General features: G+C 33.5%; 3 protein-coding genes across 4 annotated transcripts; 2 read left to right on the top strand and 1 right to left on the bottom strand.

The window, feature by feature from the left end:
• The first annotated feature begins 3,678 nt into the window (after window positions 1-3,678).
• Window positions 3,679-7,114, top strand: LOC105767735 (mitochondrial carrier protein CoAc1). Its single transcript, XM_012587310.2, has 7 exons — window positions 3,679-4,557; window positions 4,833-4,918; window positions 5,005-5,212; window positions 5,546-5,678; window positions 5,934-6,118; window positions 6,409-6,540; window positions 6,745-7,114. The coding sequence occupies exons 1-7, from the start codon at window positions 4,366-4,368 to the stop codon at window positions 6,841-6,843; spliced, it is 1,035 nt and encodes a 344-aa protein (XP_012442764.1). The 5' UTR covers window positions 3,679-4,365; the 3' UTR covers window positions 6,844-7,114.
• Window positions 7,115-7,241: 127 nt separating this feature from the next.
• On the top strand, window positions 7,242-10,683 carry LOC105767732 (IQ domain-containing protein IQM4). 2 transcript variants are annotated; one of them, XM_052630831.1, is made up of 8 exons: window positions 7,242-8,538; window positions 8,649-8,763; window positions 8,848-8,913; window positions 9,102-9,190; window positions 9,285-9,372; window positions 9,452-9,682; window positions 9,765-9,866; window positions 9,988-10,683. In XM_052630831.1, exons 1-8 carry the CDS (start codon window positions 8,147-8,149, stop codon window positions 10,447-10,449), a joined length of 1,545 nt encoding a protein of 514 aa, XP_052486791.1. In that variant the 5' UTR covers window positions 7,242-8,146; the 3' UTR covers window positions 10,450-10,683. The 2 variants fall into 2 exon arrangements, with proteins under 2 accessions (XP_052486791.1, XP_052486792.1); XM_052630832.1 differs by having other exon boundaries at window positions 9,957-10,194.
• On the bottom strand, window positions 10,510-13,221 carry LOC105767733 (cytochrome P450 711A1). The gene is made up of 5 exons (XM_012587307.2): window positions 12,901-13,221; window positions 12,186-12,338; window positions 11,323-12,106; window positions 11,130-11,225; window positions 10,510-11,050 (listed from the first exon to the last, which is right to left on the bottom strand). Exons 1-5 carry the CDS (start codon window positions 13,155-13,157, stop codon window positions 10,721-10,723), a joined length of 1,620 nt encoding a protein of 539 aa, XP_012442761.1. The 5' UTR covers window positions 13,158-13,221; the 3' UTR covers window positions 10,510-10,720.
• Between the last annotated feature and the right edge of the window lie 5,318 nt (window positions 13,222-18,539).

The following is an 18,539-nucleotide window of genomic DNA, read 5'->3' on the forward strand; positions in this document are numbered from 1 at the left end:
AGAATATTACAAAAAAAATATTATTAGTGATCCTACTTAAAATGGCTTTAATATTAAAGTTTGGTGTGACAACTATCTTACAGGTTTGATTTAATAATTTCTTTTGAAAAATAACACCACGACATCATCCATTTTTTAAAAATATATATTATGTACTGAGTTTATTAATTATTTCGCATGAAAAAGATGTTAATAAATCAATAAACAGCAACAAATATCTATTTGAGTAATAAATATTGTGGAAAAAAGGAAGTTTTATTTTCCTTTATAAAATAGAAAAACAGCTTTTCATTTTAATTCTCATAATAACATTTTGATTCTAATTGGATCCTATGCCTATTTATTATCTATTTCTAGGAAAGAGCCGTTACCTCTAAACTTGGTTAAAAAGATTAAACAAATTAAATATTTCTTAGCAAGCCCTTAAATTAGTATAATTTATTCAAATAAGTCCTTGTAGTTTTTTTACCTAAATAACCCCGATTCTTTAGTGGGTACTCATAGAAACCCTTAATTTTTATTATTAAATGATATTGACAAAATTGCACGAATTTGTTTACGCTAACTTGTACAAATACATAAGTAACTTATTTCTTTAAAAAACACATTGAATAAAGAAATAATTATGTTTTAAAATACAATCCATCTTTTTCAAAACCTACTCCTTAATAAAATTTTATATTTTCGATATATATCACTAATTTTAGATAATAATAATAATAAAGACTTTATCTTGATTATAAATAAAAAAAAAAGTTAAAAGAGTCAAAATTTAAATTGGGCCAAGGTCCATTTTTAGGTTATGACTCAACAATATAGAAGAGTAATTACTGAAGGTTGTGAATTTCCAAATTAATTAACTACCATTAACTGCCAATGAGTTATTAACATCAAAACACCCACAAAAACTGGAGAAAAAAACTAAGGTAAGAGTAATTATCTAACGTTTGACAAATTATGGAAAGCATAATTCCCTTAAATGTTGACACCCCATAGTAATAGTAATTACTTTCCACATTGCCAGGCATGGGCGTGACTGCAACAATGGCGATAATCACTGGTCTTTGCGGGTTTCGACGAAGACGACCACCTGATTCACCTCCACCTGGTCTGTCAGAGAAACCAGATATACAATCAGAATTAATGGAAAAAACCCAAGAAGCAACAGCAATAGAAACAGATGCAAAAACTGGGGATAATAATTCAAAGCAAGAAATGGTGATCAAAGAATTGCCTCCTCCGCCCGGGATGATGATGAAAGACGCTCATTCATGCAACAATTTCACGTTAAAGTCCGACTCCACGCGAAAACTAGGCACAACCTTGAGCGTAAAAAGCATATCGGTGAAGATTCGGGAGAAAAAAGCTAGACCTAAAGATGAAGATTCGATATGGAAAAAGACGATTATATTAGGGGGGAAATGTAAAATATCAGATGATGATAATGATGCTGTTATCTTTAATGGCAAGCATGATACTGTATTAGCATACCATCCAAGGACTTTGAGTACCATATCTATTTCTAGAACTGGTTCCTTTAAGGAATCAGATAAGACAGCTTCAAGAATGAATTCCTTCAAACATTAAAATCACCACAAGATCATAAGAAAAAAAAAGAAGGTTTGTTGATGTTAGTTGATAATCTATATTATTGTAAAAGACCAAACCAATGTTCATACTGTTCCTTCAAACTTGTGTCAGAAAGACCTTATTTGTCCTTGACATGTTTCACATGTTGTTGAATTTTAAGTTTTAAGGCTGTTTCCAGGATGATTATTTCTTCCCTTGAAACGTTCGACAAGATGCAACAGTTATTGTTCCAAAACCTTGATTTGTAACTAAGACCAATGTCTATTGGGGAATTGTTGATATCATCAATCAGTCTGGAAATTAAAACAATATATTGTAGCTTTCATTCAATTCCATCTGCAACTTCCACTAATTGAGCTGATCAAAAGTCTCCAACGATGAAGTCAATCTTCTTGGCCTGCTGACAGATAGCTAGCCAGCTCTTGGACTAAATCTATTGTTCTGATCTCAACTCAAAAATTCAATTTAATCCAATATTTCATCTTAATATCCCAATTCGATTAAAAAATTAATAATATAAATTTATTCAACTCAATTTAGACTTGGCTTAAACCCGATTTGAATAATTAAAATAAAAAATTATATCCAAAAATTAAAATAATTTGAATAAAAAAAAGGTACTTAAATCCAAAACAACATAAATTTGAAATGATTTAAATCTCAAAATAGACGTATCTAACCCATCCAAGTAACAAATTTAAAATTAATTATTGCAAACCTTGAATAAATAGATAACTCAAAGTTTTTAAAAAGTGTCAAGAAAAGAAAAGTGCTAACGTTGCTTGCACTCCGATTCCGCGAATGCATGCAGACATGATGTGTATACATATATATGGTGTACTACTCCCCATGGAAACTTCACGAGTGGTTTTAGATTAGGTATAATAATTTTTTTAACCTTTAATTTTAATCATTAATATAATTTTCCTTTTTTAGTCTTAAAATTTAGTTTTTTTGGTCAAATTACGTTAAGAAAAATAAACATTTGTTAATTTTATTGATAACAAATGTATTGTCATGTAGATGAGATATCAACATTTTTCTTTTAATTTATAATTTTACAAATTTTAATAGTTTTAATTTTTTTAATTTTAAAAATAATAATTATAGTTTTATTGATTTTTAAATTTTTTAAAATTAGTTAAATGTTGATGTATCATCCACGTGGCAATCCGCGTGTATGCTACGTCAACAAAGTTAAAAACATTACTTTTTCTATCTATTTTGAAGAGATTCGATAAAAAATATAAATTAGAAAACGAGAAAATAAATAAAAAACTAATATATTTTTTAAGGTTGAAAGTTGAAATAAATTATTAGGATGTAATTGATAAGCGAATTATGTTGAAATTAGTGTTTATATATAGTTTACTTCGCTTGAACCCAATAAAATTCCAAGAAAAATTTTACACACTTTCTTAGAAGGTTTCCTTACAATACTTGCCAAATATTCAACTTTAGTACAACCAAAGAGACACAGGAATCAAGTAAGCCTCAATATCTAAAAAAAAGAAGTAAAAGTAAGAAAAAGTGAAAGTGGAAACTATTAATTATATGTTTTATATGAAATTAAAAAGAAATGAATACCCTTAATTTATTATTTTACATTTATATAAAATTTTGATTTATTTGTAATTAAAATTTACATACGCACTATGCCAATGAATTAAAAAAAGTTGTTTTAAAAGTAAATATAAAGACATTTTAAAAATATATATGAATATGTTTTAAAATAAAAAGGCACAATTACCTTATTTAAAATTTTATTTTATTTTCTCAATTGAAATATGTATATTTTTTCACGGTATTAAATTCAATAAAAGTTATTGATAATATAAATTATCTTTTTAAAATTGCTATCAGAGTAAAAATTAAAATTATCAATAATTTTATTGAATTTAATACGGTGAAAAAAATACTTATAGCCTACATCAATTTTATAAATTATCTTTTTAAATTCAATTGAAATGAATACCCTTACAATTAAAAGTCAAAACACATTAAGGAAGACATCATCGTCCATCCAAAAGCAGCGATCTCCTAAGCCTAGGATGTTGGGCTGTACAGTGAGCATATCCAAACGTGGGCTACTTTTGAAGATCCACCGACCCTTGATTTGCACCGTTGACCCACCACACAACTCGACTTTCTCCTTCGAATTTGCAGCAAAAACATCGCTTTTGAAGCTAACGACTTTCACATACATACGAAACTCATCAAGGAACACCCCCCCTCTCCTTTCTCCCAAGAAGAGCAGGTATTTCAGATTTTGGTTCTAACCCAAATATTTGCATACCTGTTCTTCTTTTCTGGTACGTTTTTTGAACTTGGAATCATGGGAACTCTTTAAATTGATTGGTTCTTGGGATTGCTTAGGCTTATGTTATCTATTGCCTTGAAAGTGGTGGACGTGGGTGATTTAAGAGGAGACTTTTTGATGAATCTAGATTGAGGGTATGGAAGCAGGTTTATAACTATAAGGGTAGCTTTTGGATTTGGCAATTTCTGCGGTCTATCTTTCTTTGTTTCTTTGAATGTATCTTATTGTTATTGAAGAAAAGGATCGGCTTGTGAACCTGCCCGGCTTTCATCTGGATGTTCTCAAGCCTTTGAATTTACTACCCTTTGAACAGAAATCGTTTTCTTTTTGTATCCCAAGAGATAGATGGGATAAAGAGTTCTTCAAGCTTCAGGGTGGGTAATTATAATTTGACCAAATTTATTAAATTGAGGAAGATCTTGGTGATATAATTGGTCTGAGTTGGATATTTCGAGATGAATTCTCCTCAAGGCTCCACATTGACAACAAATATGGCTGGGCTTGTTGATGGTTCAACAGCACGTGAAGAGGTTTCCCATATTGATTGTTTGCCTGTTTATGTCAAAGAGCTAATTGCTGGTGGTGGTGCTGGAGCTTTTGCTAAAACTACCGTTGCTCCTTTAGAACGGATTAAAATACTCATGCAGGTGAGTGATATTATATGTCTATGTAGTTCTATATTATATATATAGAGGGAGAGATTATAAGCATCATCCGAATACAAACCAAAAGTGTCATTTTTTGTTTTAGCATTTTGTGATGCTGAACTCTGTTAGTTGTTTAGCTTGGTTTTGGGTCCTGTAAAGTTACAAATTTGTCACTTGATCCCCCCCCCAACCAAAAATTATATATTTATTTATGCTTCATGCACGTTATCACCGACAGTTTTATATGATTCACTCGCTATTTCTTTATTGTGCAGACAAGGACCGATGGTTTTCGGTCTCTTGGGGTGTATCAATCCTTAAGGAAGGTACTAAAGCATGAAGGTGTTCTTGGATTTTACAAGTAAGTTTACATATTATTTTGCCATTTTGCTTTCTCTATTCCCTCCCATAAAAGTTAGATGGGTTCATGCTTGTTCTTACTGGCAGAGGAAATGGAGCTAGTGTTGTTCGGATCATTCCATATGCAGCCTTACATTTCATGACTTATGAGCGTTATCGAGGTTGGATCTTAGATAACTATTCGTTCATGGGATCAGGACCTATTATAGATCTTTTAGCTGGTTCTGCATCTGGAGGGACTGCAGTAATATGCACTTATCCCTTGGACTTGGCTCGCACTAAACTTGCCTATCAGGTAAGAAGTGTACATAGGAATGGCATAGTTTCACATAAATATTTTTGAATCCTTTTCGATTATTTGGTTGAGGTTGATCTGGTTTGTGGGTATTTACAATAAATTAATTCTGTCATCTTCTTACACTGGTTTAGTCAAATCTCCAAATTCTATCATTTAATTGTTGATTCTGGTTGTGGAATTGCATCACTAACGCACTCACGGCATTCGTACTTGGATAAATTGATTAACCTTGCTATTTATTAAGTGCTCCTTGCATGAACTGAATTACTAAAGGAAATGAATTTTCGTTACCCTGCTTCATATTTCTCATTAACTATTATGGTTTAACAGGTTACAGACACCAGAACAAATTTCAGGAGTGGTATAAGAAGTTTATACCCTCAACCTGCATACAATGGCATAAGAGATGTACTGACAAGTGTTTACAGGGAAGGGGGAATACGTGGATTATATCGGGGTGTAGGTATGTATGTGATTGTTTCTAATTCTTCATATTACAGATTAAGAATGAATTGATTTGACAATGACTCCTAGTTCTGTGCATTATTCTTATAACTGGCACAATCTTTCTTATTTCCCTGTTTAAAGTATCTACAGTTTTCCATTGATAATATATTCATTAATTTAACTTGCAAACTTGAAATTGTTTTAGTGTAGTTGCTTTGTTTTGCACTTTGCAATTTATGCTTGGACTTGATGGAACCTTTTTCATGCATAGGTCCAACACTCACTGGCATCCTCCCATATGCTGGTTTAAAGTTCTACATTTATGAGGTACTAAAGCTACATGTTCCTGAAGAGCACCAAAAGTCCATTGCGATGCATCTTTCTTGTGGAGCAGTGGCTGGGTTGTTTGGGCAGACCTTCACATACCCATTAGATGTTGTAAGGAGACAGATGCAGGTATTGTGCCACAGCTATACATTTCTATGAGGGTGTAATTGCTATTCTCTAGTTTAATGGAATTGGCATTATGTTGTTGTCTCCTATCAGGTGTTATTATTATATGCTTGGAATCTTTTCTGGGGTCTTTTAAATGTTTTGTGAAAAGATGCATATATTATGTTGTTTTCTTGCTAATGTCAACCATGGTTGAATAATTTGAGTTATTAGTGTCTCTATCTGCTTTTTAACTGGCACCTGGCTTTGTCATTGCCTCATCTGTGATGTAAATTTTTAATGTTATCCTACAGGTTGAAAGTCTTCAGTGTTCAACAATTCAAGGTGGTACAAGATACAGAAACACATTGGATGGGCTTACTACGATTGCACGTAATCAAGGATGGAGACAATTGTTCGCAGGCTTGAGCATTAATTATATAAAGGTAGTTTATATACTCAACAATAATATCAACCTGGCTGCTCACTTTTGCGGATTCTTATTTGTTAGTTCTATCCTCTTCTGTCGTAACTGCTTTGAAACAAGAAACATTCATTAGTTTGGGTCCAACCTTTGTTTATAATCGACAAGTTTATGTGATCTTGGGATGGTTGTCATTCTAATGATGTGTGTTACAATTTGTTGTCAGATGGTTCCTTCTGTGGCAGTTGGATTTGCATCATACGACATGATGAAGGTTTGGCTTCGCATACCACCTCGACAGAAATCACAGACAGTATCTTCTTAATAAACGGAGATGGATTTACAATGGGGCCACCTGAAATCCTGAAACGCTTAAATAAGAATTTCAACCAAACTTTAGTTCCTTGATTTTATGATGTTTATTTTCAGATTGTTTATATCATATAACAAGAATGAGATAAATGGAGTGTGTTGATAAAAAAACTGTGCTTATTGTAGTTTTTATGAACCGCTGCTATTAAGCCAGGCATACAAAATACCTTATCTTGTTTCACCTTTTCTGAAAATTATTAGACATGGGCTTTTTCAATGATTTAGATAGCACTCATTTATTGATTTTGGATTACTTTGTTGCATCACAATCACAGTCGGCCATGGTTATTTAAAAGGCACTCGAAGAGTCAACTAATGCCCACTTGTTAGATGGAACAGGGTGAAGGGACCATCGTCCATAATTCAGAAAATGAGCCTTATTTGTTTATATATAGGTAAGAGCAAGAGATTGGAACTTAAGTAATAGCTTCATCAACCTTTTTAGGCTCCCTAAGATGTTGGTTAGATAAAGTTGGATCCAAAAAGTCACATCCCCGATTATTGCAGCAGTTCTCCAGCGGCATACTGCGTGTGATTCCATAAGACTAATCCTTTTGACTCTTTTTATCATTGGAAAATGTATATTTACTGACTGTATCTGCAAAACTTTAATTACTTGGAACTGGAGAAAAGAGTTTCACTAGATTATATTTCAAGTAAAATCAAAGAAAGAAGATGTCAATGTTGGAAATTTGAGAACATCTTTGATTTGAGGCAAAAGAAAAGAAAAAGGTAGATTCATTAAGTCGTCAAAAAGTCGTAGTTTATTGTAACTTGAAGGTGTTGAAGATTCTTCAATTACGAAGTAATGTCTGAAAACGAAGTTCCATCTACAACAGTACAAATATGTAAAGAGCAGAGTCCCCACCGCAACTAACTCGTCTTCCTACAGTTTCCACGACCATGCAGAAAATAAATAAATAAATCAGTCGTTGTAGTAAAATAAGTAACCTATTTACCCGAGAGCTTCATACTATAATTTTATTATTATCTTCTTTCTTCTTCGTTCTTTTTTAATTTGCTTTGGTTTAGATCATATTTCTTCTAATTGTGGCTTCTTAAATCCTTGTTATGAGCCGCTTTGAAGGCCACTAAACCCCACCATATTCCCTTATGTCCCTCCCAGCTCAGCTATTTCAGCTGCTTTCTCATACGAACTCAAGGGTATTAATATGATAGCTTTCTTTTAGTCTAACGAGCATGTTTGATAATTCTGATTTTGCAGGTTTGAAGTCTGTAAAGAGATTTTAAGATCAATGGGTGTTTCCCTTTCTTTGCTTTTATCAGCTTGGAAGGAAATCCTGAAACTTCAAGTTTTTAGTTATGCCATGGAAAAGGTTATTGTAAGGTCTGGAGAGAAGGATGATTCTCAGTTTCCCATTAAAGAACCAAAGCTTGAAGCTTCCGATTACTTCAAACATTTAGCATTTGATCAAGGGAATGCAAATTCAGTTCCCTCAAATGATAAAGCCAATGGAATCGTTATACCAGTAAAACCCACTATAAAGCTCCCTAAACCAGTGATAATGTTTTCTCCAAGGCCCCTAAGTGAGCTCGATGCTGCTGCAACTAAGCTTCAAAAAGTCTATAGAGGCTATAGGACAAGGAGGAATCTTGCAGATTGTGCAGTTGTGGTTGAGGAGCTCTGGTTTGTCACCTTTTCTCAATATAAAATCTGAATCTCCTGTTACACTTTTTGGTGTTTTTATTTTTTTATTTTTTGAGTAATTTCTTTTGTTCTTCATTCAAACATTGTAGGTGGAAGACCTTAGATTCTGCAGCACTAAGAAGGTGTTCTGTTTCATTCTATGAAATTGAGAAACATGAAACTGTCATATCAAAGTGGGCACGGGCTAAAACAAGGGCTGCCAAGGTACTTTACTAACCTTTCAACAATGGCTGCTTTCTAAATTTGTTTTAAGGCTGACAAGATCATCATCCCATTGATCTTTTGTAGGTTGGGAAGGGTTTGTCTAAGGATGAGAAGGCTCAAAAACTAGCCCTCCAACATTGGCTTGAAGCTGTAAGTTCATATAATCTTTCTTGAATTAGAATTATCCCTATTCCAGCTGAGTAAGTTTGTTTTGCTAATTCAAGTTTCAAATTGGCTTACTGATATCCTATCACTCCATATTTTCATATATAGTTATAGCATAGGAAAAGTCTTGCTAAGATATTGTATCATTTGAACATATATTGTATGTTATGCAGATTGACCCACGACATCGTTATGGACACAATTTACACTTCTACTATGATGTTTGGTCAGCAAGCAAGAGCAGTCAACCTTTCTTCTACTGGTACTGTACTCAATTAAACAATAAACAGACTTCAAAATGACATTATTGAAGGTTGCTCCATTATACCTTTATGTTCTGATATCTGAAATTGAAGGTTGGATATTGGCGATGGCAAAGAACTAAATCTCAAGAAGTGTCCAAGAACAAATCTACAAAGACAATGCATCAAATATCTTGGACCAGTGAGTCTTGTTAAATGCACTGATTATGGCTAAAATGTTTTGTACATTCCTTACCCATGTCTGGTTTTCTTGGTTGCAGAAAGAAAGGGAAGCATTTGAAGTGATTGTGGAAAATGGAAAGCTTGTTTACAAGCAATCTGGGATGCCTGTTCACACCACTGAGGGTTCTAAGTGGATTTTTGTGCTTAGCACAACAAGATCCTTGTATGTTGGGAAAAAGAAGAAAGGGGTATTTCAGCACTCGAGTTTCCTTTCAGGAGGTGCTACAACAGCTGCTGGAAGATTGGTGGCTTCTCATGGATTTCTTGAGGTACATTTATTGCATTTCAAATACCAATCACCAATAAAACCGATTTGTTTAAATTCTTTGAAGTTCTTCTCTTCCTCTCCAGGCTGTTTGGCCTTACAGTGGTCATTATCTACCAACTGAAGACAATTTCAAGGAATTCATTATTTTCCTTGAAGAACACAATGTGGATTTAACCAACGTTAAGGTAATAAAAAAGAAGTCATTAGACTTTAACTTAAGCTTTGTGGAGATTTAACAATATAGATAGCTACCAGAATTTGATTAATCTTGTCAGGATAGTGCTTACATTCTCATTTCTGGAGCAGAGATGTGCAGTAGATGAGGGCTACACCTCAAACAAAGTTGTCGGCTATGAGTCCAAGCATGGGGTAATTAAAGATACAATGGAAACAGAAAAATCGAGAGATTCAAAGACTGTAGAGGTCGATGATGAGCCTGCAAATGATGAGTGCATCAGAACTGAAAGTCTTGAAGTTAGCATAGACAGCAGTGCAGCACAAGCATTCAACATGGCCAAACCTTTGTCTTGCAAGTGGACAAGTGGGATTGGTCCTCGAATTGGCTGTGTCAGAGAGTACCCAAAAGAACTGCAATTCCAAGCTCTGGAACAAGTTAACCTGTCTCCCAGAGTCACCCCTGGTCGCTTTGGAACCTCTGTTCCAATACCTTCACCACGACCGAGCCACAAAATTCGAGTCTCACCCACACTTGCATACATGGGACTCCCTAGCCCAAGGGTGTCACTTCTGGCTGCATTCACCAAGTGATAAAATAATTTTGCAAACTCTCTTTTAAGGTTATTAAATATATCTTTTACTGTAATAGAATTCATAAAATACCCTTCGAAGCACTCCATAGCAACGTCCAATAACTTTTACAGCAAAATTGTACATAGCACTAATAAAAATGTAAAATAGGTGAAGGGATCTGACCAAACATTTCTTTGTTCTTTCATTTGTTTTAGACTTTTAGGCGTATAGTATGACACCTTTTTGCATTAATACGACTGAGGAAATATAACTCAGTCAGATACAATAATCATGTTCTTTTTGTGACAGTGAGTTTTACACCGTGTTTGAAGTTGAGAACTATGCCATATTCAAGCTCCAAAGGATTTTCCATGGTTGAAGAATGTTGAAATGTATATTTCCGATATAGATGTATCAAGGAAAGTTTGATTTCCTGTAAGGAGAACTTCCGGCCGACGCATGCCCGTGGCCCAATTCCAAAGGGTATGAGAGCATACAGGTGCCTTTGTTTTTCTTCTTCACAGTTTGGATCAAACCGTTCTGGTATAAACTTATCTGGGTTTGGGAAATTCTTTGGATCTTTTGCTAAGACCCCAACTGCTAACCACACCCAAGTTCCCTGCACGTCAAAGATCATAGACAAGGGCATTAGTCTATGAACAGGAATGAAATTACATTGAGATTCTGATAAGTAATACCTTAGGCAGAAGGTAACCTCCTATCTCCACTTCTTTTGATGTTTCTCTTGCAACTAATGGAGAAACTATGTAGAACCTCATAGCTTCTTTGATCACCTAAAGTCAAACCAGATACAAGAATAAATCCAGTCTTGAATTTTTTGTGACAATGCAAAAAAAAATGTCAGAAAATGAAGAAGCGCCAGGGACTTACCAGATCAAGATAAGGAAATTTATGTTGGAGATCATAAGCAGTTGGCACCTGGTCATGTGGACCAAACCCATCAATCTCTGCAACCAACTTTTTCTCAACCTCTGGATGTCCAGCAACTAAATAAACAATCGATGACAATGTAAAGGATGTCGTTGCTGAACCAGCAAGGAGGTGTTCATAAGTAACTGCACTGATATAGTCAGGAGTGAAAACCTTCTTGGCCACATTCTCTGATTCCCTTGCACTCAATATTTGAGACAAGAAGTCCTTTGAACCTCGGTTCTTGTCTTTCATTCTGTTTGACACAATCTCATCAAGCCTGCCACTCAGTTTCTTGTTAGTCCTCTCAACTTTCCAGTCCATGGTTCCCGGTATTCGTTTCAAAATCTGCCTGAAAGGCTCCTGTAATATGGGAACAAGTAAACCTAATATAATCGACACAGAACCTGACAAGTCCATCTTAAGTTGTGTTGTGGAGTAGATATGTTGATTGATGAAGTCAGAGACTTCATCATCTTGACTGCCTTGTTTATCCACGGTCCTGATTGATTCATTGATCGATTGTGGTTTAGTGAGACCAAAGTTAACCCCAAAAGCAGCTTGTCCAATTACATCAGTTGCCAATTTGAGTGAAAGGTTAGAGAAAACAATGTCTTGTTTAGATGAATGGAGATTTTCAGTAGCTGATTCAATGTAATTTTGCATGGTGGGAACTAGGCTAGCCAAGTGTGATGGTTGATAGACAGATAATATTGTGTTCCTCATGGTGGACCATCCTGCATCCCTGGAATTTGAGATGTCATCAAGTTCATAATCTTAAAAAGAGACCCTTTATGGGGTTAGCTATATATATGTGAGAGTACCTGGTGAAAAAAAGACCCTTTTGATGAAGTGGGGAGGCAGCAATAGGTGAAGGAATGCTTCTATTTGGAATGTCCTTGAATTTCTTTATTCCAACTTCTTTACAAAGCTCTGCATCTGCAACGATTATCAAGGGTTGTCTACCCATATGAAACCTGTGCCACCACCAAAAAACCAGCCCTTTGTTTTACTATTAAAGTTAATTTTGTGGAACAAAGTGGGGTGGCCGTAATGCAACATCTTGTATAAATTTGTAAGATGCAACCAATCAGATACCTTTTAGATGTAAAATAACAAAAACATGACATTATCAAAAAATTATCACTCTTTTGGCTAGCCTTCAGATATGATCCTGGTAATGGTAGGGACAAACTATTGGGGCTTCTAAAGGTCAATTCAGATTCTTATTTTATCTGTTCTACATCTTGTACGAAAGACAAAAGATAAGGCTCATCCCACTCACTTTCTCCAGAGTTTTTTTTCTAAAAAAAGACACAAAATGATTTTCTGTTTATTTTCTTCAATGGTCGATGAACCGTTAAATGAATAAAACCATGCTCATTGAAGAAGAGATGTATATTATCAAGAAATTTTAAAATATATATATTAGTTCCAAGTAAAAAAAAAAACTTGTTGTTGGGTGTTGACTTTTATAACTGATGCATCAAATCAAAGTATTTCCTGAAGAGGAAATGAGAAAAAAAAATGAAAACTGACCTGAAAATAGGACCGTATTGTTTAGCAAGGACTGAAAACACATCAGGGCCGTACTTAGCCATCAAGGGCAGGTGTCCTACCAGTGGGATAGTTGGTGGACCGGGCACCCTTCTCACCTTCCAATATGGACCATACAAATACCCCAATACCATGGCTAACACTGTGATGATTATCGACACCGTAGTTCCATAAGGATAGTAGGACCGGAACCCTTCTGCGCCAACTGAACTTTGAATAGTTTCATGAACGAGAGCCATTTTTCCTTCGCTTTAGGTGTTGCAAAGAGGAAGAGGGTGTAGTAGATTATTAATAAGATTCGGCAAATGGAAAGTGGGAGTACACAAAGCATATTAATGGCGTTTGGTCTTTGTCAGTATGTGAATGATTATATTGATGAAATAGATAGCCCATTTGTTTTATGTTGGACCAGAAAGTGAATGAATAAATAAAATAGAACATATTAGTACCGAGCATGTTTATGGTTCTTTCACAGCAACATCATTGTAGGGCCCCTTATAAAACCCCAAAAATGTTATAAGCTTCGATGCTTTTTCAAATGAGTCGTTGATTCTCCTCGGTGCAGGACAAAATAAACCACCACCTGGATTGAAAATGATTTGTTTGAACTCATTCGGATTGCGAATACCTGTCCCTGTTTGAGATTCCTTGGGGCGTGTTTGTCTTACCATGTGATGTTGACAAATGATGTATGTTCCACAAGCATTAAAAAGAAAGTAGCTGATCAAGTTTAGCAGGGGAGTGATACTGATATGCTGCTTATACCAGTAGTTTAGTTCTTTTAATACACGCAACTGCTCCATTTCCACTCACTTCGAATAGTGCGATGCTCTTCCGGGTTTGAGCTCCAACTCAAGGCTTTAAACAAGAGATAAGTTCGTTTTGTTGGGATAAAGTATTGTGCCACACCAATGCTTATCTTTTTCACATTTGTAATATATACTGAGCAAGATTTGGGTGTACAAGTTTATTTTTCATGTTTTGCAGAATAAGCATTTTTCTTTCTTTTTCTGCGTTGAAGTGCGGAACTCTCCTGATCTGAGAGCATGACATTGCAACGAATCTGGTGACTCCACAATAAAAGGTACGTATTTACCTTGGCTGTTAAACCAGGTTCTTCTCAATCCACACAGCATAACCAGAGTTGCAAATATTCTCTTGACACTGATCGATGTGATGTCGATTTATCAGAAAAAATTAACACACAAAATATCCAAGGAGAAAAAGAAATGGGCCAATACAGTTGCTTGCTCTTACAAGGTTTCTTTAAACTGGATCAATACAAGAAAAACTTGGGCCAGAAATTATGTTCTTCGTCTTCACCCGCAAAGGGCCTTTCGTATGTATAGTAATTTTATGATAATAAAATAAACGCTTATTTTCTTTCACCAATCCAGTAATATAGTATATCCTACAATGTATTTATATGAAATCATATATAACTCATTTATATGAATTACTTATTTTTCTGAAGTAAGTCTATTTTTTTATTTATCAGATTCAATTGTCTTGAATCCAACTGAAAAATATGTCTATTTATTAACATGAACCATCCATCCAGGTGATTTTGTAGACAGGACAAGATTTGTGTGTACTACAACTGACACTATGCTATTTTGACCAACATATTTTATTGCGATAAAATGAAAACTAAGATTTCCAAATCGAAAAGGATGAAGCTTGTTGGAGAAATGGGTACCCAAATATCATTTCATTTTCCAATGACCTGTCACTTATCCATGCGTTCATGTCCCCCCCTCGCCTCTTGTCTTGTATTTTTTGTTCGACCTTCATCTTATCTTTAAGGTGGTGTGAAGCCAAAGCAGGCATCACCTTAACCATATGCCCCCGCAACTTAATTACATCTAATCTGCCACGTGTGTGGCATTCATCATTTAACCCTTGATTAAATTCAAGTAATCCAGATATTCACCATTAATTTCACTTCTTTTATCAAATATTATGTTGAAATTTTATTGGGACGGTTATGTTGCAATTTTAGAAAGCACAATATGATGTCAATCCAATTTATACAACTACAATAAACTACCTTGCGATTAAGAGCCGACAGAGATTCAGATCATGACACCACTGGGTCCCACCATATGACTCATGTGTCAACTTCAATCAGTCAACGTTATAAAAATAAAGTAAATTTTTACTAGCGGCGCCGACAAGTGAAAGAGCCGGAGAAGAGAAAAAAACCAAGGGGCTCGGCTAATGTGTGGCAGTGCAGCGGCACAGGGGTTATTGGGTTATTAACTACTAAGCACTAATAAACCAAGGGACGTGGGTTGCCTGGACCCAGTAAGGATATGATACGGATCCGGGTAACGGGTACGGATTTGCAGTCAACATCATCTCCTAGATCACCGCCTTATCGAAAGTACGGAGCATGTGATTACTCACGTGCGGATTGTCTTAAAGAACGAATCGTGTAAGAATGGCAAACCTCATCTTCTTAAAAGAAATTCCACCATGAGCGCGTGCACCTACTTCTTTTAAAGAGTTATTGCGAAGAATATGATAAGAAATTATTTAAAAAAAAAAAAAGGAATGGTAGTTTAGAGGTTATCATAAAGAGTATTTAGAATATGATAGATTATGATTATTTTTCCACGATAATCGGAAACGACTGTTTTCTTTTAACGTGCGTTTGGTGGATATATATTTTTGTTAAATTTATGTATACAAATTAAATACATATTAAAATTAAATTAGATATTTTAAAATATAAATAACAGTACAATAATTTATTTAGTGCTCATAATACTTAATTTTAATTAATAATTTATATTTATTAATTAATAATAAAATTATATTAAAATTTACAATTTTATGCAATCTACTATTATATTGTTTTTTATTTTAAAAATAATTTTAAAGTATTGTTTTAAATATTAAATTTATGTATTATTATGTTTTAATCTTGTAACAATATTATTAACGAAATTTTACAAAATTTATATGTAATTTTAAAAATTATTAAATATAATTTAATTAATACTTACAGTCAATCTATACATCACAAAAGTAAAAAAACAAAACACCTAATTAATATATATATATATATATATATATATATTACATATTGTGAAAAGAGATAACATTACCCAGGTTAGATGACAAATGAAAAGGGAACGAAAATATTTTAGTAGTTGGATTATTTTACCATGTGAAAATTAAGCTTATTCCATAAATAATTTTAAAAATTAATATGCATTTTTAATATTTTATTATATGACATTGATAATGTGCCAAATATGTTCTCTTATAATAATGTGTATAAAATTTGAGTTTTGAGAAATTTGTGAATTGATAATATCTTTTATTATCTATTCTATTATTAAAATAGGTTTCAAAATAATTTATTAGTATATTTATAATTATTATGTGATAATAATAAAATTATGTTAATTAACTATTAACATAATATATTAATATGAAATTTAATTGATTTGGTTATATCTACTAAAAGTTCTAGTAAAGTTTCCCTACGACAAATGCCAAACCAAGACGAAAAATGAAAGTGTGAAGTGAAAATTTGAAATTACCATTGCAATAATTAATTATTTTATATATTTACTTTTTTTTTTTAATTTAAATGTAATACCTCTAACCCGAATCCGTCGCCTGAATAAGGTTACAGAGCATTACCGAAATTTACAAATCAAACAGACAGAAAATACAAACATTTCATATCATATAGCATTCATGTCAAAAACCAATCAAAATTATGCATATTGTCCCTTAAACGAGCCATTAAGGCTAAAATTACGCATTAGAAACAAATCGGGACTAAATCGAAAACTTAAAAAAAAAATCAGAAACATTTAAAATTTTCAACATTGCAGGGGTCACACAGCCATGTAAATATACTGACTTGCTCTCTTTAAAAGATATAGGGGGCCCACGGTCGTGTCACCTGGCTGTGTGTCACACACGGTTGAGACACACGTCCTTATCTCTGCCCGTGTGGACGAAAATAGGTAATTTTACAAGCCATATTTCTCACTCAATTTTGTCTCAACCTGTAATCAACATTATGCATATCAACAAGCCATAATTAGGCAACCAAAACAAGCCAAAATAAGTGGCTAATCTCAACAAATTACATATAGGCCAACATTAAACAAAATACTTATACATGCCATTATAACCAAAATTAAAACATCTGAAAGTACCGATAGAACTGATGGATAGTGTAATATAACTCCGACAAGCTTCCAACCTAATCGAGCTTCCAATAATCTAAAAGTAAAGGAAAACAACTACATAAGCAAATAATCCTTAGTAAGCTCGTATAAACTTTAATCATATCAATTCTTTTCAAATATGAAATTTATACATATCAATAACAATCCAATATCGATACCACAAGATTCATGAAGCTATATTCAACAACTCACAATGTGAATAATTCCACAGCATCACTTATACATATCATCCCTCGCATAGTAGGATTTTAAATAACTTTAAACTTTACCACTCTTTCATGAGCTCAAGCATATTTTCATTTGAACACTTACCATTTCAATACAACTTATAATTAAACATATTGCCATTCAACCAACAGCTTGGCATTTGCCTAAGCATCAAACAACAACACTTGTTAGCATAGTTGAACATATTTCATATAAATTTAACATCGATAATCATATTATCTCAACATGTCACACTTAAGTTTATTACTCGTCTCAACTTACATAATTTCCATGTATCAACATATCAAAGATATTTGTATATGTTCATGTCATGATACATATCATTCTCTTACCGTTTCTTCATATACATATATCATCCATTTCAATATATCATTATATATCAATATATCATATACCATCATTTTCATGTATTTCATGTATATACCTGTATTAGTTTGTATCAAACTCATATCGTCTCGTTACAGAACATTGCTCGTTGAACAATTTAGAATATCGTTGGATAACTTTCAAATTCATTAAACAAATCACTTTACCAAGACTTTCCCAAATCGAAGAACGACTTACGGATAAGAGTACATCGTTAACAAAAACTCATAAGAGCTAGTCCTTCCGAATACACCAATAAAAGCTCATTAGAGCTAAACAGAAAGTAAAACACGAGAGATCGCAACAAATGCTAAACCCCGGTTTACTTTGGTAAATGTCGTTGTCTCCTTCCAATACCATGATACACCAAATTACGAATGTACTCAAATATCGCGTTCAATCAAAATTGAGTATTAAATTCGATAATATATTTTCAACAATAATTCAATTCCAACAATAGAACATATATATAATATCAATCACCAATTAAAATTCACTTTAATCAAAATTTTACAGAATACAATTCATACGAACTTACCTGGTTAAATTGAAGAAATATCAAGATTTAGGGGCATTTTGGTAATTTTTCATTTTCCTCGATTTCCACTCGATCTTGATCTAAATTAATAATTTCATTCCATTTATTAATTTAGACAATAAAATAATTCATTTTATGCAATTTGGTCATTTTATATTTTTACAAAATTGCCCATAAAGTTTTACTTTTATTCAATTTAGTCACTGAGCCCAAAACATGCAAATTAACTATTTTAATACAAACCCAAGCTATCCAAATGTTCATGATATTCA

This window comes from Gossypium raimondii, chromosome 5 (genome assembly GCF_025698545.1).
Source record: "Gossypium raimondii isolate GPD5lz chromosome 5, ASM2569854v1, whole genome shotgun sequence".
Taxonomy (NCBI): Eukaryota; Viridiplantae; Streptophyta; class Magnoliopsida; order Malvales; family Malvaceae; genus Gossypium; species Gossypium raimondii.